The sequence below is a fragment of the Alligator mississippiensis genome, chromosome 2, assembly GCF_030867095.1.
Source record: "Alligator mississippiensis isolate rAllMis1 chromosome 2, rAllMis1, whole genome shotgun sequence".
Taxonomy (NCBI): domain Eukaryota; kingdom Metazoa; phylum Chordata; order Crocodylia; family Alligatoridae; genus Alligator; species Alligator mississippiensis.
In genome coordinates, this window is record NC_081825.1 from 193052609 (window position 1) to 193073807 (window position 21199).

General features: G+C 45.9%; 1 protein-coding gene and 1 long non-coding RNA gene across 6 annotated transcripts in view; one reads left to right on the plus strand and one right to left on the minus strand.

Annotated features, from left to right (window-relative positions):
* Window positions 1-1821: 1821 nt before the first annotated feature.
* Window positions 1822-20847, minus strand: LOC132248690 (uncharacterized). Its single transcript, XR_009460014.1, has 2 exons — window positions 20776-20847; window positions 1822-1951 (listed from the first exon to the last, which is right to left on the minus strand). It is a non-coding gene; the product is annotated as an uncharacterized LOC132248690 (long non-coding RNA).
* The window catches only part of PLEKHA7 (pleckstrin homology domain containing A7), a 340205-nt gene continuing 339724 nt past the window's right edge, over window positions 20719-21199 (plus strand). For 4 of the 5 annotated variants that reach the window (XM_059722626.1, XM_059722627.1, XM_059722630.1 and 1 more), the window contains exons 1-3: window positions 20720-20827; window positions 20927-21003; window positions 21109-21166. In XM_059722626.1, coding sequence (XP_059578609.1) covers window positions 20736-20827; window positions 20927-21003; window positions 21109-21166 — 227 coding nt within the window. In that variant the 5' untranslated portion in view covers window positions 20720-20735. Of the gene's footprint in view, window positions 20828-20926; window positions 21004-21108; window positions 21167-21199 lie in introns of all 5 variants that reach the window. The other variant, XM_059722625.1, reaches the window with a different exon arrangement.

Genomic DNA, 21199 nt, shown 5'->3' on the forward strand with positions numbered 1-21199 from the left:
AGAGACCAGGCACTTCAGAGGATTTATGGTAGGAAATGGGAAAATTTACCTTTAAAGTCCAGCTAGAATCTGACACAGACTGTTAGTTACTAAAGGCTGGATGTTTATTAACTTAAGTGAAATGTGTGATGATCTCCAGGCTGTCTGCATTAAGAAAAAACAGCTAGAATAGGAACCCTTTTTTAACTGTCTCATACATGCTGTCATTAAGACACAGATTTAGATACGTATTCACCCCTACATATGTATTGGTCCCACTGATTCTGAGCTTTGAAACAATTGCAGACCTGCATATAGGAGCCTACAATACCACAATCCATGCTACAACTTTTCTGAGTGTTAGAGGAACATATGTCTCTAGAGTTACTCATCTTTAGGGTGCACATAAGAATGAAATCTGCTAAAGAAAAAGAAAGGTAAAGAAATTCCTTTACAGTGGATAAAACTGAAAAGAGTAAATCTAATTTGCTACTGTATTGGATTCTTTGTAATAATCTATATAACAGTATCATTGTTAGCATTAGTTGTTAGCATCAGTTGTTCCTCTGGCACATGGGGAAAAAGGGAAGTGCTGTTGGTACAAGATAAAAAATGGAATTTTTAATTAAATTAAAATGTTATAGTTCAGCTATACTGCTAACACAAGCAGGGTTAATAACAATAATTCTCTTGGGTCAAGGCATTTCCTGGGAAATTAATCAATATCTCTAGAGAATGGCCTGAAACAAATATTTTTACCTTGCTATCACGCCTTGGGAAATGCTTCAGGCCACCACTGTTAATAAGATAGCAAAGCTGAGCTGAAGTTCCACTTGAGAATTGTATTGTCCCTACAGATTTGCAAATGATAGATAGCAGAATAGGAAGGAATAGTTGTGGTAACTGTTTTAAACCCTAAGTTTCATTGTGCCACATTTATATCCATGCCAGACCTAATCCATGCATATTATATAGTGATTTTATGCCTTTATAAAATGAGCCTTGCTTTCATGTTTCCTGCAACAAAATATGGCAGGAGAATAGTATGTTGAGCAAAACACCCACATAATTATTATTGACAGAATTCAGTTCCGATTTTATCAACTGTAAATAATAAGCAATATATTAAGCCAACTGTCAACATGTCTATAAATGAAATAAATGATTTTAAATGTATTTGGTACTTTATAAGAAACTTTGTTGTTTTGCTCAAAAAATAAAGTTAGTAAGAGGCTTGACTGACATGTATTGTTATAATTACTGCTAAGTCTCTAAAGAAAAGAAATAGAATTATTGTTTATTAAGTTTTCACTTTATCATTAACTTTGTAACTGTATAACAGGGTGCTTGTCCCAGAGAGTGGCTGTGACATCTCCTGGTTATTGCTCAGCCCTAACTTGGCCTACCTTTCTGGGGAACTCTCCCCTTTCCATACCCACCTCACCTTGATGTTGTAGTCCCTTGCCTCGATGCTGGCCACCTACCTCCTTGGGCTGCTGCAGGTGTGTTCTGATTTGGCTTGGGCTGCAGGTGTGTTCTGATTTGGCTACCTGTCGCTTCAGGGAGGCCCCTTGCTGCTGGGCCCTGCAGTGTTTCCCTGCAAGCCCCCGACCCCTGATGCTGCTGTCACTGCTGACTCTGTGGTAAGTGTTCACTCAAGTCTTTTCCACCCTTAAGTTTGCACCTGGGGACTTGTCTGGCCAGTAGGCCCCAGGGTTTGCTGCCCTTTCTCAGTAATGGAGTAGGGGCCCTGTTACAAACTTAATGTTACAATATGTAAATCCAAATGAAAAGGAATCTTAATGAACTACTAAGAAATATCCTTCTTTTTGGCAGACATGGTTCTTTGGGTAAATCTGATATCTTTTATTAGACCAACTCAAGTAGTTGGAAAAATTCTTTGTAACAAGTTTTTGGGTAAAAATACTCTTCATCAGGCTGAGGAAGCAGCTGCAGTTGGTGTGTGATCTTCCTGGATGGAATAGAATAAACATACAATGCCAAGTTAAAAAAAAAAGAAGTTTCCCTTTTTAGTAGACAATCATCTGATGTGCTTTTGTTCTTTTCTATATACAATCTTTTGGGATAACTGTTAAGACCAAATTTCAGAAGACTTCAATTAAGAAGTAGAACAGAAAATGTATCATCAGGATAGATGTTTTTTTCTTTCATTAGATTTCTCAATTACAAAAATAATTTTCAATAGCATCTCAGAAGATTATGAGAGTTCTAACTACTCATTAATATCAGTAGAAGGTTTGTATCAAGCCTCTGGTGTAATTTACATTTGGTTTTTAATACTAATAATAATTACACTAGGATCAGGAATGAGATATGTAGCTATCTAGGGGTAGCTTACACAATAAGTGGTTATTATTATTCCTTGCTGCTAGGTGGCAGGGGAGCACTTAAGTGTGTTTGCCTTTTGCAAATGGCCATTCTGTGTTGATGTAGATAGACAAAATTTAAGTCAATTTAAGTTGCAATGGTAGATTTTTACTCCTGATTCTTTTGAGGATGATTCTCCACTCACTTGGGTAAAGTTATGCCAGTTCAGGGATTTGTAATGTCTGTCTACTACTTTTTTTATATTGGTGTAATGTTGAGTACGTGGTGGAAATGTTTCATCTGTACATGCTCAGAATATAAAACTGAGCTAGGTACAAGCATGGCCAGAGTTTAAAACTGAGTTAGTAGACAAGGGGGATCCAGTAGATATATTTGGATTTTCAAAAAGCTTTCAACAAGGTTGCTCACCAAAGACTTTTAAAAAGAAAATGAGTTGCTACAAAATTGGAGGGAAAGTCTTTTCGTGGCTGAGAGCTGGTTAAAAGATAGGAAACAAATGGTAGGCCTAAATGGTCATTTTTCAGGATGGAGGGTGATCAAAAGTAAGGTTCCTCTAGGATCTGTACTGAGCCTGTTTTAGTTCAACGTTTCCATCAATGGCCTGGAAATGGGGGTGCGCAGTGATATCTCCAGGTTTGCAGATGATATTAAAGAACTACTACTACTGAGAATTCATGGTGCTTGGGAAAGGTTCTTGAAGATTGGAAGAGGGCCAATGTGGTGCCTATCTTCAAGAAAGCAAGGAAGGAAGATCCAGGGAACTATAGGCCAATCAGTTTGACCTTAATCCTTGGAAAGGCCTTGGAAAAATCATCAAAGAAACAATCAACAACAGGCTAATGGAAGGCAAAATTCTGAGAGATGGCCAACATGGCTTCATTGCACGTAAGTCTTGCCTGGCCAACCTCATTTCTTTCTATGACTGGTTGATGTTATATATTTAAATTGCAAAAAAGCCTTTGACTAGGGTCTCCCATAATGTCCTCATAGCAGAATTGGGGAACTGTGGCCTCAACAAGCTTATGGTCCAATGGCTGGGGAAATGGCTTCGTGGTCTGACTCGGAGAGTGATAGTCAATGGAACCGAGTCAACATGGTGCATGGTGACCAGTGGTGTTCTCCGGGGCTCAATATTCAGTTGAGTACTCTTTAATATATTCATAAATGATCTAGATTCACGTGTCAGAAGCAGACTGGGTAAGTTCACAGACGACACCAAATTATGGGGAAGTGCAGTCACACTAGAGGATAGGCTGGCAATTCAGGCTGACTTGGATAGGCTCACAAGGTGTGTGGATCAAAACCTGATGACATTCAACATAGAGAAATGCAAGATGTTCCACCTTGGGAGAAAAACCCACATCATACTTATAGGCCTGGCAGTGCTACACTTGCTAGCACCACTACCAAAAGAGACTTGGGGGTCATGACTGACCACAAGATGAACATGAGCCACCAATGTGATGCCGCAGCTCTTAAAGCAAATAAAACTCTGGCTTGCATCTACCGCTGCATCTCATGAAAGTCCCAAGAAGTCAATCCTCCTGCTTTACTCAGTCTTGGTGAGATCGCAGCTGGAGTACTACATCCAATTCTGGGCTCCACACTTTAGAAAGGATGTGGAGAAGCTTGAGAGAGTCCACATGCATTATTAGAGATCAAGAAAACAGGCTTTATGAGGCAAGGCAGAGGGACATGGGACTCTTGAGTTTGGAGAAGTGAAGGCTTGGGGGTGACTTGGTGGCAGCCTATAAGTATATAAGGGGTGTGCATCAATGTGGCAGGGCACTGTAGGTGCCTGCCACTTTAAGGGCCTGAAGCTAGTAGCCGGCAGGTGCCTGCTGAGGGCAGCCATTTTGGATCTAGGGCTACCCATATAAACAGGGCATTTTTGCTGCTGAAGGCAGGCAACAACATTGCCTGGCTGCAGGGCTGCTGGTATCATCTGGAGGTAAGGGAGGAGCTGTAGGGGATGGTCAGGAGGCTCCTGGTCCTGGGCATAACCTAAAACTGCACCTGCCTGGAGTGGGTGGCCTGGTGAGGCTCTCAGTGGTGCGGGAACCCCCAGGAAATGCCAGGCCAGTTACCACCCCAGTGAAAGGTGGGTAGGGGCGCCTTAACCCTAGCCCTCACCTTTGGGTGGGTTGGCATACCATCGGGGGTAGTTGGGGCTAGGCACGGCTGTAGCCACCTGAGCCCTGCAGGGGTGCGAGACCCTGAGAAGGAAAGTTGGGGCCAGGCATGGCTGTGGCTGCCTGAGCCCTGTTGGGGTGCAGGGCCCGAGGAGAAGAGTGGGGCCAGGCATGGCTATGGCCACCTGAGCCCTGTGGGGGTGTGAGAGCCCGAGAGAAAAAGTTGGGGCCAGGCACGGCTGTGGCCACCTGAGCCCACCGAGGAGCAAACCTCGTGGCCCCCGAGTGAGGGGGCGGTTTGGAGCCCTAAGTGAGAGGGGGTGGAAATTAGGACCCCAGGGAGGGGGTAGCCCCAGTAAAGGGGGCCGAGATCTGTAGCCCCAAGTGAGGGGTGGTGTAGTAGCCCCAAGTGAGGGGGCAGAGTTGTGGAGCCCCAAGTGAGGGGGGCGTGATATGGAGCCCCAAGCAAGCGGAGTAGGCCCAGGTAAGTCTTCAGATGCCTGAGGCCAAGGTTTGGGCCAGAGGACAAGTGAAAGGGGCTCAGCCCCAGGGTGAGAGAGGTGAGTCCTGACCCTGATAAGTCCTCCATTGCTGGGAGGCTAAGTGTGGGTCAAATGTAAGATCTGAAGTAGCACCATGATCTGCTGCCCCAGGGGGGGAGTGAGAGTCCCCTGTGAGACTCTGGGGCACCAGTCGTGGTGTGAGGTACCCCAGCTCCCCACATCCAGGAAGGTGGACCCAGAGAGAATGCGGGGCTAGTGGGGCCGGAAGTAGAGTGCCCCTTTGACTGGTCCATGCTGGGGCCAGGACCAAGATGGTCAAAAGGGCCAGGTGTCCACCATGAGGGGCACCTAGAGTCATGGACCTGGGAACCCACCTGGCCTTGGAGGTGAGGCCAGGGCCTGCGAATGGCCAAAGGTCCTGAGTGGGGACCACCCCCGAGAGGGGAGCCAGCTACAAGGAGATCGGCAGCCCCAAATGAAGGTGGCATAGGTCACCTGAGCAGAGGGATCAAAAGAGGGTCCTGCCAGGAGGATTCTGGAGCCTAGTGTGGGGCTGGTGTGACTGTTAACATCTGGATGCCATCTGCGAGGCTTGGGCTGCAATGTAGGGGAGGAATAGAGCCGCAGATAGCACCCCCTGGCCTGACCCAGTGTAGCAATTATTATGTTCTTATTTCAATGCGCCATCTTATTAGCCAATTATTGTGATATAGTGTGCTGAAAATTATAAATATCTCCAACATTATCTGTCTCTAATTATGTGGTAACTTAATTTGTAGTTTTAAAAAATAGCAATACCTATCACATGGATTCTGAATTTTTGTGTGACCAGTGATCTTTAAGATGTGTATAGAGTCATATAAAAGAACTTTGGAAGATAAGGTGGTGCTATTTTCATTGGAGGAAAATACTTAATTTATTTTAATTCGAATAAAATATACAAGAGTTCACTATATATCTTAGATTTTTCTAGTAGCCTTACTTATTAAGTTGTCTATATTATTTATCTGTTGCAAATGCCTGTATTTTTAAAGCAGGAATGAAAAGGTATGTATGACACATGTATAAATACATTAAATTACAGAACAGTGTTTTGCACCCTGCTGACCTGTTCGATTATAAAGTAAGCTGAGGCATAGAATCTATTTTTGACCTATTATGTGGAGGGCCACCTACACAGATACAAGAGGAGTAGAGAATATATTAGACCGCTTCCTTCCTCTTGTTTGTAACAGTATGATTTAATAACCCAGTCTGATCCAACTTAAAAAAATTATTTTTTGTTTGTTTTTTTTTAAGCTTGCTCACATTATTTAAAATATTGGCCAGAAATAACTGTTCAGGTTTGTATTCAGTGAATTACTAATATTTAATGAAATGAAGGCATTTTATCTCTGGCTAGCAGCCAAGCAAATAAGATATTTAACCAAATTCTGTCATGGTGCAAGCAAACACAATACCGTTTTCAGAGAAGTTTATGTTAGGACTGAATGTGATAGTGAGTAGAGCCACTTTTAAACGGTATGTGATGCACTGTGCTAGATCGACATTAGGAAAATATTTCTAACTACCAAGGTGGTTAAGCCTTAGAACACATTGCCGTATGGTGCTGTTGTTACTGAGCCATCATTTAGGACTTCCTTTTGGAAGCCCATACTGTGCCATGCTGGCCATGCATGGTTATTTTTAGCTGCTGCGTAGCAGCATGCTATAAAGAGGAAGTGCTATGCTACATTGCTGTAGCTGCTGGTCACATGTAGATGCCTGTGGATGCGCAAAACTCATCCACCTGTATGTGTTAAACCACAGTGGGGTCAAAACTGCAGGCATGCTAGCCCCTGCAGAGGCCACAAAGCCTGCCAAGTTTCAAGGAGATAGGTGCGGGGGTTCTGGGGCCCTGCACCTCTAGCTATTGGCAGGTAAAACTTGTGTTATGGGTGCTTGTGGGACTGTCTGTCTTGGGGTGGAGGGGGGTGAAAACTGCAGGCCTGCTAGGCTTTGTAACCGCCACAAGGGCTAGCATGCCTACAGTTTTGACCTTGCTGTGGCTTAACACATACACATGACATAAATTTTGCTTTCAAGACTTTGGGGTGCAGTTTCCCTGAACCCGCTGCACCTATCTCTTTGAAGCTTGGCAGGCTTCATGCCCTCAGAAGGGGCTACCATTCCTGCAAGTTTCATCCAAATCAGGCCAGAAATGACAAATTTATAGGCTTTTTCAACCTTCCCCACTACAGCCTATGGGTGAAATGTTGAAACAGCATCAAAATGGCGAAATGTTTTGACTTGCCTCGTTTTGTTTCGAGGCTGTTTTGACAATATCTGTTTCATTTTGATTTTGCTGTTTTGACCTCGAAATGAGTCGAAACAGCATCGAAACAAAGCTGGTGGCAAAATGTCACACAGCCCTACTGTTTATGTTGCTTTTACACTTGAACTAGCAAAAAAAAGGGATAGAATAGAGAAGTACCTATCCAGGGGTGTGGTCTGTCAAATAGCACTGTGCAGTATTTATTTTATTGCCTGTTTTTCCTTGTTTTTCTGCTACCTCACGCTATTACCTACGATACAGCAAAACAGCTCTGAGAGTACTGTCAGCATAAACTGGCCTTTGGACTGAACTGAGCTGGAAGAAGCAGTTTGAAACGGTGTGTGTGGTCTGGGAGGCTAGTATTGTATGTCACTGCTCTCTCTGGAGGGCAGAGATCACAGAGACTTGAAACTGAAGCCTAGGGTGTGCAGAAAAATGTTTACATTAATTTTAACATTTGTATTTGTAATTTTGAGTGGGATTGCAGCTAAGGGCCCCAAGGTGGAGTTTTGGGTCTTATCTCTCTGAAGAGGAAAACTGAAGACGATCCCAGATGATGTAACCTGAAACTGTTTTGTGGGTTTTGTGGGTAGCATTTATTGAGATTTTAGATCTGCAAATTTTGCTTTAGAGAAGACTGCTTAAGGAGGACTCTGCTCCAATAGCTTGTACTGCTCAAACTGATTTAAAAGTGCATTCTTAGTTAAAACAGCAAGCTTAACACACACTATCACAAATAAAGCCGTTTTTGAAGAGTTGAGGGTGAAGTTGTGTTTCAGCGCATTCAGAATTGGTTTCCCCTGCCACAAAAACAGATATTCCTCCAAATTCCTTCCACTGTACTTGTTACAAAAATTCAAATATTAGAAAGTCTGGAAAGAATAGTAAATGGATCTAGGCATGCAACTGCTCATCTCTATTTTAGCACTCAGTAAGTCATAAAAGTGTGGTGCCTTGTTTTATTTTGTAATGAAAATATGCTATGGATGCATATTGGTTGTATGTTATATATGTAAGGGTTTTCAAGGAAAATGGTCCTTGTGTATATTACGTATTAGGTATCTAAATTCTCAGTGTACTGTACAGTGGAATTCAATAGATTTGGAAGCCTATTAACACTACATGCTGCACTTCGTATTTAAGTAGACCTAGACCCTTTTCATAGTAATTACTGTGGAGCAACTTTAACGTAAGGCTTTTGTAGTTAGTAAGGACCCTGTTACACATTCAAATTAAAGCTGGATAGAAACCAGTTAGAGTTATTACACATTTTCAAGTACTAACTTTGTAGCTGGTTGTCTCTTTTATAGGTGGATTGTCATTTTATGGTGTGATAATTACTTTGCATTTGTGGCTGGTATAAATTTATTGCACAATTATCCTGTTAATTGCATAATATATATTACATGTAGTTGGGACCTAATATAGCCAATGTTTATGTAACAGCAAATTGAAAAGGGACACCCATGCTAGGATACCTACTAGCAAATCATTTTGCTCTTTGCAAAGTTTTAGGGGAACAAAGTTAAGTCTGCATCGGGTACATAAGTCAGAAACTATATCAGTATGGTAGGGAGTTAGTTGAATACCTTTAGCATTCGGATAACTTTAAAGGCAGAGGTGTTTTGTAAAGGTGTAATTCTTTTGAAGGGATTTGCTGGACTTGATTAAAAAACACTTTGTTCCCAAACAAAATGTTTAATCTTTTTTTTTAAACTGAAAAGAATATTTGGTGTTTGTCTCTGAGGAGAGTTCAGCTTGTTCTGGACAGAGGCGCTTGAATTTGCTTTGCACTACAAGCATTGTGTTCCCTGTGGCATGTTCCCATCTGCCTTGCATTCTCTTATCAGTTGGATCATACTGCGTGTTGATAAGGTAAACATATAATATTCTTACAGTGGCTGCAATGCCCAGCATCTTCCTCAGAGGATTGTAGAAGGCATTTAAACTTATTTATATTCTTCCAACAGTCAGAAAAATGAAAAATTCCTTCTTCAGAAAAAAATAAACCAACCTAACTTAATTTTTTTTTAAATATGAGACATTGACCTTATTGAGGATTAGTGAAACTGCTCTACAAAAGAGATCTACCTGACCTAGTGAAGGAGGTGTGGCGGGCCAGTAGGGGGTGCTCCTGCGTTGAGCCACCCACCTCACTGCACCCAACCACTTTCCAGGCTCTGAGTGCCTCCCTGGGGGCGCCTCACGTCTGGCCGACCCCTTCCTGGAGCACATCTGCAAGCCTGGGGAAACGCTGCCACCACCCAGGGTCTGGACTGATTTTGGCCCAGTGCCCCCTGGGAAACACAGGCCTAGTAGCCCTCAGGGGTACTTGATTCACTTCAAGAACTTGGGGTGCTTCCCTCAGACTGAAGCACAAGTAGTGGTCTCCCTTAGTCAGCCAAACCAAGGGGACCCCAATGCATAATCTAGACCTACTCCCAATAAATCTGCCATGCTAGGTACAAAGGAGAACTTTATTGGTTACAAGGAGTAGGGTTGGAATAAGGTACAGGGTAGAGCAATATCAGAGAAATCGCATGGAGCAAACAGGGTGGCTGGGTAGCTTTTGATCACGCATCTGAGTTACTGCAAGCTATATATCTAGTTAGATCTCAGGTAGCTTACTCACAAGTATCATCCAGAGGCAGGTGGAGATTCCCTCTAGAGGCAGGCAGTTCATTGATCATGAGTTTTGACAGAGAGAGCAAGTTTCAGATGGTCCAGCTCTTCTCTGTCTCTGAGTTTTCCTCATGGCTGCTGCCCCCTCCTCCTGGGCAGTCCTTAACTTATATAGCCTTTGTGACCTCATTTACCTGGTCCAATGGAGGCCAGCACCTGCTGGCTGTCAGCCAACCAGTTTGAAATGCATCACTGGTTGCTGGGCAGACTGGCAGTCTCTAGCCCACCAGGGAGCCCACGCCCTTCACCCAAGTATGTGATGCCTGTCACGTAGGCAGAGGGAGAAGTTTTCCCCCCTCCCTCAGGAATGTCTCCAGCTCGAGTTACCTAAAGAGATAGGGTGAGGTGTGTACCCTCTGCAGGGCCCATACTAACCAAATTGTCACAGAGCAGAGGTTTTGGGGAGAAACAGAGGTGGCCTTCTGCCACATAAGGCTTTAAACTAGGTTCATCGGGGGATGGAGACCAAAGCCCTGAGGTAAGTGGGGAAGCGGGAGACCTGGAGGAAGAACAAGCAGGAGGGGGCAACAGGGAAGGTGTTCTCATACTTCCTGATAAATCAGGGGAAGTAAGTAGTTACCTTAGGTGCTTGTACACAAATGCACGGAGTCTGGGAAACAACCAGGAAGAACTGGAAGCCCTTGCACAGTCATAGAACTATGACATGATTGGAATCGCAGAGACTTGGTGGGGTAGCTTGCATGACTGGAGCACTATCATGGATGAGTACAAACTGTTCAGGAAGGACAGGCAGGCGAGAAGAGGAGGAGGAGCTGCTCTTTATGTACAAGAGCTGTATGATTGTGCAGAGCTCCAGTATGAAACTGGAGATAGGTCTGTTGAAAGTCTCAGGGTTAATGTTAGAAGGGGGAGCAACAAGGGTAATGTTGTGGTGGGTGTCTGCTATAGACCACCAGACCAGGAGGAAGTGGTGGATGACGCTTTCTTCAAACAGCTAGCAGAAGTTTCCCAATCACAGGCCCTGGTTCCCATGGAGGACTTCAATCTGCTGGGAGGGCAATCCAGGAACTTTTTGGAGAGCGTTGGAGACAACTTCCTGATGCAAGTGCTGGAGCAGCCAACTAGAGGTCATGTTCTTCTTGATCTGCTGCTCACAAACAGGGAAGAATTGGTGGGGAATGTAGAAGTGGATGACAACTTGGGGAACAGTGATTGAGAGATGACTGAGTTCAGGATCCAGAGGAAAGGAAGGATGGAGAACAGCAGAGTAAGGACTATGGACTTCAGAAAAGCAGACTTCGACTCACTCAGGGGGCTCCTGGGAAGGATCCCCTGGGAAGTCAGTCTGAGGGGAAGAGGAGTCCAGCAAAACTGGCTGTATGCTAAAGAAGCCTTTCTGAGAGTGCAGGAACAAACCATCCCGATGTGCAGGAAGATTAGCAGGTATGGCAGAAGACCAGTTTAGCTTAGCAGAGAACTATTCAGTAAACTAAGTCACAAAAATGAAGTGTATAAGAAGTGCCAACTTGAACAAATAAATAGGGAGGAGTACAAGAGCATGCTCAGGCATGCAGGGATGAAGTCAGGAAGGCCAAAGTGCAATTGGAGTTGTAGCTAGCAAGGGACATGAAGGGTAACAAGAAGGGTTTCTACAAGTATGTCAGTAGCAAGAGGAGAATCAGGGAAAGTGTGGGTCCATTACTGATTGGGGGAGGTGATCTTGTGACAGAGGATACAGAAAAGGCTGAAGTGCTCAGTGCCTTCTTTGCCTCAGTCTTCATAGGCAAAGTCATCCCCCAGACTACTGCACCGGGTAGCACAGTTTGGGGAGGAGGTGAGCATCCAACAGTGGTGAAAGAGCTGGTTAGGGACTATTTAGAAAAGCTGGACATATACAAGTCCATGGGGCCGGACGGAGCATACCCTAGGGTACTGAGGGAGTTGGCTGATGAGATTGCAGAGCGACTGGCCATCCTCTTTGAAAACTCACGGCTATCAGGAGAGGTCCTGGATGATTGGAAAAGTGCAAACATAATGCCCATATTTAAGAAAGGGAAAAAGGAGGATCTAGGGAACTACAGACCAGTCAGCCTCACCTTATTCCCTGGAAAAATAATGCAGCAGGTCCTCAAGGAATCCATTTCTAAGCACTTGGGGGAGAAGAAGGTGATTAGGAACAGTCGGCATGGATTCACCAAGGGCAAATCATGCCTGACCAATCTGATTTCCTTCTATGATGAAATGACTGGCTCTGTGGATGTGGGGAGACCAGTGGGTATGGTATACCTTGATTTTAGCAAGGCTTTTGATAAGGTCTCCCACAACATTTTTTCAGGCATGCTAAGGAAGTACAGGCTGGATGAATGAACTGTAAGGTGGATAGAAAACTGGCTGGAGCATCAGGTTCAGAGTGTAGTAATCAATGGCTCCATGTCTAGTTGGCAGCTGGTATTAAGTGGAATGCCCCAGGGGTTGGTCCTGGGGCCAGTTTTGTTCAATGTCTTCATCAATGACCCAGATGATGGCATAGAGTGCACCTTCAGCAAGTCTGCAGATGACACCAAGCTGGCAGGAGTAGTAAATATGCTGGAGGGTAGGGTTAGGGTTCAGGGTGACCTAGACAAATTGGAGGATTGGGCCAAAAGAAATCTTATGAGGTTCAAAAAGGACAAGTGCAAAGCCCTGCACTTAGGACAGAACAATGCTATGTACCAGTACAGGCTGGAGGCTGACTGGCTGGGCAGCAGCTCTGCAGAAAATGACCTGGGGGTTACAGTGGACAATAAGTTGAATATGAGCCAGCAGTGTGCCCTTGTTGCAAAGAAGGCTAATGGCATACTGGGCTGCATCACTAGGAGTGTTGGTAGCAGGTCAAGGGAAGCGATTATTCCCCTTTATTCAGCACTGGTGAGGCCACATCTGGAGTAGTGTATTCAGTTTCGATTCTCCTGATTCAATTCAGATTTGGCCACCGAAGTGGGCTGAATCTCTGCTGAATCGAATCAGCAGCCAAAGCTTCATGCAGCCCTAGTGAGTATGGCCTGGCCTACAGTTCTTCCAAGCTCTTTCTCTCTAGTGGTATGCTCCAGCAAAGGTCAAATGAAAATCAAGTAAATCGTCACTTGTTGCCAAGAACTTCTTCTTTGATAAAGTAATTCATTGGGTGGATGAAGGGAATGCTGTGGGTATAGTGTATCTGGATTTCAGCATGGCTTTTGACAAAGTCCCACATGACTTCCTTATAAATAAATTGCAGAAATGTGGGATAGACAAAACTACTATAAGGTGGATAGATAACTGGCTCAATAACTGCAAGCAAAGGGTAATTATAAATGGATCCATATCAGAAGGGCAGGAGGCTTTGAGTTGGAGTCCCAAAGGGGTCTGTCCTGGGTCCAGTGCTGTTCAGTGCATTTATTCATGATTTGGATGCTGGAATAGAAAGGGAAGTTTCTGATGACACTGAACTGGGAAGGATTGAAAACATGTTGGAGGACAGGACAGAAATTTAGACTGATCTTGACACAGTGAAAAACTCTGCTGGAGCTAACAGGATGAGTTCAGCACTGATAAATGCAAGGTACTACACTTCAAGAGGAATAATCAAAAATACAAATACTAAATGGATGACACCTGGTTGGGTGGCAGCACCATGGAGAAGTATCTGGGAGTCTTGGTAGAACACAGATTCATACAAGGTTGCAGTGTGATGTAGCCACACAGAAGGCAGATACCATTCACCCAGCCCATGTGGCTAAAAGGTAGAGCACCACTGGATTAGACAATGGATTTATACAGGATGATTTGAATAGGGATAAATCCTGCCTCAGGCAGGAATTTGGACTAGAGGACCTATGGAGGTCTCTTCCAGCCCTACTTTTCGATGACTCTATGATTCTATGAGAATTAAAATTTTTGAAATTTATCTTTCTTTTAATGTACACTTTGTGTTTATTTGCTCAAGACTGAAACTCAGATGCAGTGTTTAATAGTCCCCCAAAATTTGGCCACTTACCTCTTATAGGCTGTGTATGGCTTTTCTTTCATCTGAGAGTGCTTGGTTGGTGTGGCTTTCATATGTAAACCAATTTATTTCAATTAATACCCCCAAAATTGTGTTAATAGAGTGATGGTTAGAGTATTTTTGTAGCCATGATGGCCCAGGAAATATATTAGAAGCAAGGATTTTAAGGTGATATCTAAGTCTGTCTGCCTGTGCTTTGTGCCCTTCCAGAATAGTGAGATCAATTATTTGAACCTCTGGAAACCAAAAGTACAAAGTTAGGGTACATACAGCCTAAATTCTGTTACTATCCTGGATACGTTGGGACTAAGTGTTATCAAAAGAAAGCTTAGTTGGTCAAGAAGCTCCTGATACACAGCTCTTCTAATACTTCCAGATTCTTACATCTGTGGTATGGAGCTAGGGAGGGTTGGAGCAGTGCAGAGGTATGGAAGTTTTAGGATGAAAAGCCAGGGTGCAGGAAGCAGAGTGAGAGGAGAATCAAAAGTGGGAAGGAATAAAGAAGAGGGAGACTTAGGTGTGTGGCAGATCAAAAGGGATGGGTGGTAGGGCAGGAATTTAAAAGAAGGGGTAAAAGGTGGAGGACACAATTTAGCATCAGTTTTTAATAGACCCTTAGACTTGCTGCACATGCATACTTCATTCTCTTTAGTTCATATTATTTTTTACTGAAATTCCTAATGTAACTCTGAATAACTTCTTCAATATTATCCCAAAGTGCCATGGTCTCGCAGAGATCCTAGGTACCTGAAATCAGTTCGAGGAGTCATAATCCATACTAGAGCCATAATCTGAGCATCATCTACAAAACTGGGAGTATATGAATACATGCACAAGGTAGGAAAATCTGTAAACACACAATCATTGGGGAAAACTATTGGTTCGAAGACTACTTGTCTTATCCTGCACCACCAGAGGTCACAGCAATTTTTAAGTTAATGAGCTAGTTTTTTGATTTTTAAGCACTTAGAACAAGGGTTCTCAACCTTTTTTAGACTCCACGCACCCCTCGATCATTTAAGGCACCAGCTCTTAGTTTTGACTCTTTTATTTTGAATAGAGAAATGATAGAACAATTCTGTTGCAAAAAGCCCAGAAAGATCACAAGAAGCCAGAATATTTTTAATACTATGGATTCCTATTTGAAAATTCTGGGTGTATCTTGTGAATCGTGTTTGCATACCTAACAGTGCTAAAGCTGCATGGCACCTCATGGCACCCTTGAATGGATCCCAAGGCACCCCCTGGTGACACTGCACTTGGGTGGAAGATCACTAATCTGGAATGATAGTGCTCCAAACAGGAAGTGACTTTCATCTTGTATGGAAACATAGGTCCTGTTCAACTATAATACAATATTCTGTTTTTCTATATGTGGTCTATGTCACTTTAACATATTTCTAACGATATATGTTTTGTTTTTGTTTTTGTTTTTTGCCTACCTACAGGGATGAAAATAGGACTTAAGTGTGCAGATTAAAGAGCTGTAATCAAAAGAGGGAATATATGTTCTTAGACATATAGAATGTTTCAAAAAAATGTTATGGTTGCTTATGCATCAGGCATCCAAAATGGGTTTAATGTGGGGGAAGTTAAATTCCATTTCAATGATTTTGAACATATTTTTCTATTATGTCACTGAAGACAAGCCTCAAATGATTTTTAGTAATAGTTTACACAAAGACTATTATTATAAATATACAAGTTCATCTGATCAAAGGAGTCAAGTGGGAAAGCCAGGGCATAATAAGCCAATTTCATTAGCTCATGAAGTTAATCAGGTGCGAAAAGTTTGGCCCAATACAAAAAAATAAATTAAACTCTTCAGGACAAGGTACTGTTTTTTATGTATTTGATATGGCTTTAAGCACTTTATTGGCATTAAGTAGGAAGTAAATAACTGTGTTTTTGTTGCCATTACAGTGCGTAGTCCCAGCAATAATTACTAATTTCTGAGCACTGATTCATCATAGAGATATTGATAAATTAGGTGGGAATTCAGAAAAAAAACCCAGTAAAAGAATTTGATTTTTGGAAGCTTAACTCGAGAGAAAAGGTTAGAAAAATCTTGGTTTACTGATGACTAAAGAACAGGGGTACAGATATTTCTAAGATTTGGGAGAAGTGATCAGCTAGGGAGAGGGATTATGCAGTGCAGCAAATTAAGACATAACTAAGAAAATAGAAGAGAACATTTAGTATAGTAAAGAACAATTGTGTATATGTGCTTTATCTTAATTTACTGTGAATCAAACCACAGATGTTTACTTATTAAGCTCTTGACAGATCACTAAAATCAAAGCCCAGATTGCTCATGTGTGCAACATGCACCTGGTCTCCTTCCAATACTACTACCCTTAGGCTGCGTCTACATGAGCGGTGGACTGTGCAGTTGTTACTGCACAGTACTGTTGCTGCACAGGTTTTTTCAGAAGCTACTGCACAGTAGCTCATTACTACTGTGTAGTAACATCCTGTCAGAGTTAGTGCCTGCCAACGCTACTGCACAGTAGCGTCTCATGTAGATGTGCCATTAGAGTTCTTAGAGTCTTTTGTTTTCTTTTGCCTTGCACTGTACCCCCCCCCCCCCCCCCCAAGTAATGTTCACATGCACAGGTTCAGAGAGCTGAAGAAAGTGCTTGGGAGCAACCGTAGGGGCTAGGGACAGGCATTCAAAAAGCCTGAGCCTGAATTGATTCAATCTTTGCAGGTTAGTCTAACCTGGCTAAGCTGAATCACTTTGTAACTGTGTGCAGACATCCCAGAAATGCCAGCACATGCCTGCAGTGGCTCAGGCTAGAAGCCAGAGTGCTAGAGCAGCCCTCCCTTTCCTTGCATAGAACTGAGCTGGGTGGGGGGGGAGGGAGGGGGTGGCCAATCCCAGGTAGGATGCTCTGATTAGTCCAGCAGGGAATTTGATAACAGTTTATCACCCCATTAAGAAAACAATAGAGGGACATTATCAGCTAGCCAGCATATGATCTGCTAGATAATATACATACACCTCTCCACAAAGCAGAGGGGAGGGAAGGAATTCCTGGTTAGCAGGGAGTGGTGGGGGTCAGAGGAGGGAGCAACTCAGTCTTGCCAGATCTGTAGCCAGGGAGCAGAGAGCCCCACTCAGCCCAGAGAGCATGCCAGGATGCTGGGGGAGTCTGATTTATCTTAGACCAGCAAGGGGTCTGGGACAGACATTGCATAAACCAGTTTGACCCAAACCAGTTATGTCTGATACTACATTCAACCACGGTTTTCTCAAACAGATTTATGTGCACCGTGGCAGAATACCATCTCTGTTTCTCCCCAAACTCTATTATCAGGCAGGTTACCAATCTGACAGTTTGGTTACCATGGTCACTGCAGAGGGCAGACACCCCTGGCCCCACTGGCTTCAGGTAAGCCTGAGTTGTAACCTGAGCTGGAGGTGGAAACCTGCTCCCTCTGCCTGCGTGATTGACCTCACACATCTGGATTGGGGCTTAAACACCCTATTGTTCCAAGCAATGTCATCATGACTGGGAGGGGGCTAGAGACCTTGCCAGTCTACCCAGCACCCAGTGATGCATTTCAAATTGGTTGGCTGGCAGCCAACAGGTGCTGGCCTTCATTAGGTCAGGTAAATGAAGTCATAAATCTATATAATTTAAGGACTGCCCAGGAGATGGGGCAGCAGCCATGATGAAAACTCTCAGAGAAGCTGGACCATCTGAAACTCGCTCTCTCTCTTGAACTCATGGTCAATGAACCACTTGCCTCCAGAGGGAATCTCCACCTGCTTCTGGATGATACTTGTGAGTAAGCTACTTGAGATCTAACTAGATATATAGCTTGCAGTAGCACAGGTGCGTAATTAAAGGCTACCATGCCACTGTTTGCTTTAAGGGATTTCTATGATATTGCTCTACCCTGTACCCTATTCCAAACCTACTCCTTGTAACCAATAAAGTTCTCCTTGGTACCTAGCATGGGCTACTTATTGGGAGAGGGTCGAGATTATGCTTTGGGGTCCCCTTGGTTCGGCTGACTAAGGGTGACCACTATTTGTGCTTCAGACTGAGGGAAGCACCCCAAGTTCTTGCAGTGAGTGAAGTACACTCAAGGACCACTAGGCCTGTGTTTCCCAGTGGGCACAGGGCCAAGATCAGTCCAGACCCTGGGTGGTGGCAGCGTTTCCCTAGGCTTGTAGGTGTGCTCCAGGAAGAGGGTCGGCTGGACATGAGGCACCCCCAGAGAGGCACTCAGAGCCTGGAAGGTGGTCGGGAGCAGTGAGGTGGGTGGGTCAACGCAGAAGCACCCTCTACTGGCCCACCACACACTAAACATCAGTTCTGTTACAGGTTTAAACAAGTTTCTGATCACATAAACCGGTTCGTGTGTAATGCAGGGGCAGGCAGTTATTTCTGCTTACCCAGTTTTGGCAAGCTGTTGAGGGCTGCATGGGTACCCCCCTAACATAAGAACTGCCACTTACTAAGTCAGACCATATTTTACCCAGTTTCCTGTGTCACACAGCTGCTCCATGTTCCCCCTTGGTGCACTCATTTTGAAACTCGAACCTTCACTTCTGTCCCTGTTTTCTTCTCTAGTTGTCCCTGGTAATCACTTGGTGTGCATGTTGTGGTCTCCCAGCTTAAGGAGGTCTTTTAGCTCTTCTCAGTGGGCAATGGCCCATGCTCCCAATTCCCATCAAACAGGCCCGTGTCACACAGCCAGTAATCTGGTGATGTGCCCTTAGTGGCCTCCCATATGAAGAGGGACTTATAGTTTTACTTGATGGGCATTGGCCCAAGTTCCCCCTAAACACATCAAATAGACCTGTCATAGTGGCAGAAGAGTGAATGTTGAAAGGGAGAGTGAACTGGATATGATGAGGGACTTTTTTTCCACTGATACTCACATGCAGCCTCCGGGATTTAAGGTCTAAGAAGTTCTGATTCAGAGGCTGTATCCCTAACTCCTATACTCAATAGCTCCTGATGGCCCTTTCCTCTAAGAATCTGTTCAATCCCTTTGTGAATCTGGCTGGACCAGTGGTGCTCAACCTTTTTCTGCAGACGGCTGGATGGGCAGTGCTGGGTCCCTCTGTAGGCTGGAACTGGCCAGTGGACCCAATCTGGCACTCAGGGCACACAACGTGGGGCCCTATCCAGCTGTGCAGGGGTGAGGGGGTGGAGGGAGTTGGCAGCCTGGTCCCAATCCAGCCTTGTGGAGAAAGGCAGCTTGGCCAAGCCCTGATCTGGCTGTGTGAGGGGGAGGTTTGTGGTCCAGTTCTGAAATGCTGCTCTGGGCCAGGATGTTGGCAGTGGAGAGGGGCACTGTTCCCCCACCAACAAATTTCCTGATGTGTGAGGAGCCACACAGGCCCGATGCCTTTGGCCCACAGGGTGAAGGCTGAGCATGCCCGGGTTAGACTGTCAGCTTCCACCATATCTGGTGACAAGCTGGGCCATGGCAGCATAACTGAGCTGTGTGGGGAAAAAAACCTCCCTGTGCATGGGCGACTGGTGCCACCTGAGTTGGGGGGGGGGGGGCACATGCCCCCCCAGCAACCAGTCAGGGACTGGGGTGGAGGGGGTGTCCCCCATGGTCAGTCTTGCCAACTAGGGGGCTGTCCCCCCATGGCCGATTGTGCCAACCGGGATGCAGGTGTGGTGCTTCCAGAAGTGCCAGCGGCGCTTCACCTGGTGCCCCTCCTCTCTTGCTGGCACTGGTACCCACCCTGCCCATTGCCTAAGTGGGGAGCGCGGTCTCTCAGGGGGTGCACCAGCACTCTCAGGGGGTGCACATGCACCCCTGTGCCCCCCCTACACATTGCCACTGTCCCTGTGGTTCGTTTTAAAACTGACTTCCTCCTGGGTTCATTTGGTACCATTTCTGTTCCTCTCTCTTTTTTGTTTCTTTGGGGGGTAGAGAGGAATGAGGCACAGAAATGGTCACCAAGCGAACCCAGTAGGCTTTTTTGGCAGGGGGAGGAGTGGAAATGAGGCACCCCCACTTCCCAAGAGCAGTGGAGTGCACTTCCCCCCCACTCCTGCCACAGTACTCTGCCCACCCAACCTGCAGGGAGCTGCACTTCAGTCCTGCAGCAGACAGGAGATTTGGCAGCTCCAAGCAGCCCTTTCTGGGCCAGCAGCCCCTTGGTCCCTGGGCAGAGGGATCTTTCCGTTGCCATCGCCCCCGAGCCCCAGCCACAACAAAGGAAAGAAGACATGGGAGGGGGTGAATGTCACAGTGAGCCTCACTGCTCCCTTTGAGGCGGCGGCATAGCTGGGGGTGGGATGAACACATGCACTCATGAATGGGCTTGTACACACAGGGGCATACACATGGACTTACACTCACACATGGGCTTACACTTACACACACATGGACTCTCATACATGGATGTGCTCACAAGGGCTTATACTTGCATACATGCAAGGGCTCATACTTGGGCTTGCTCACTCAGTGGCCCTCATACACAGGCTCACACATTGGCACTCAGGGGCACTCACACACTTACTCACGGGCTCACTCTTGTGCATGCACACTCACACGGGCTCAGACTCTCACACGCGCATTTACACTCACGTGGGCTCACACACAGGCTCTCATTCACACTCCTGCTCGCACATGCCCTCAGGGCTCTCTCACACACTCGCTCCCGGGCTGACCGGCGCACAGTGGCGGGCTCTGCCGGGCTCACATGTGCACGCGGGGGCGGGGCGGGGCGCGCCCCTAGCAACGCGGGGGGCGCTGCGGAGCGCGGCCTGGCAGCGGGTCGGGTCGGGCCCGGGCCGGCGGGCGCGAACATGGCGGCGGCGGCGTCGGCGGTGGCGCGGGACGCACTACCTGAGCACTGGTCCTACGGCGTGTGCAGGGACGGCCGCGTTTTCTTCATTGAGTAAGGCGGCGGCGGCGGCGGCGGCGGCGGGGGGGGGAGGAGGGTGTCCGCGCCCGCTCGCCGCTCCCGCGCTAACAGGTGCACGTCCCGTCCCCGCAGCGACCTGGCCCGCGCCACCACTTGGCTGCACCCGCGCAGCGGCGAGCCCGTCAACTCCGGACACATGATCCGCTCAGGTGGGTGCTGGGGCCGCCCCCGCCTCTGCCCCGGGTGTGCTTGGACTCCCCCCCCCAGCACCTCGGGGCAGCTTCTCACCCCTCCCCCCCCCCGTGTGTCCCCAGATCTGCCCCGCGGCTGGGAGGAGGGCTTCTCCGACGAGGGCGCCAGCTACTTCATCGAGTGAGTACTCGGCGCCCGGCCCGGCCCGGCTGC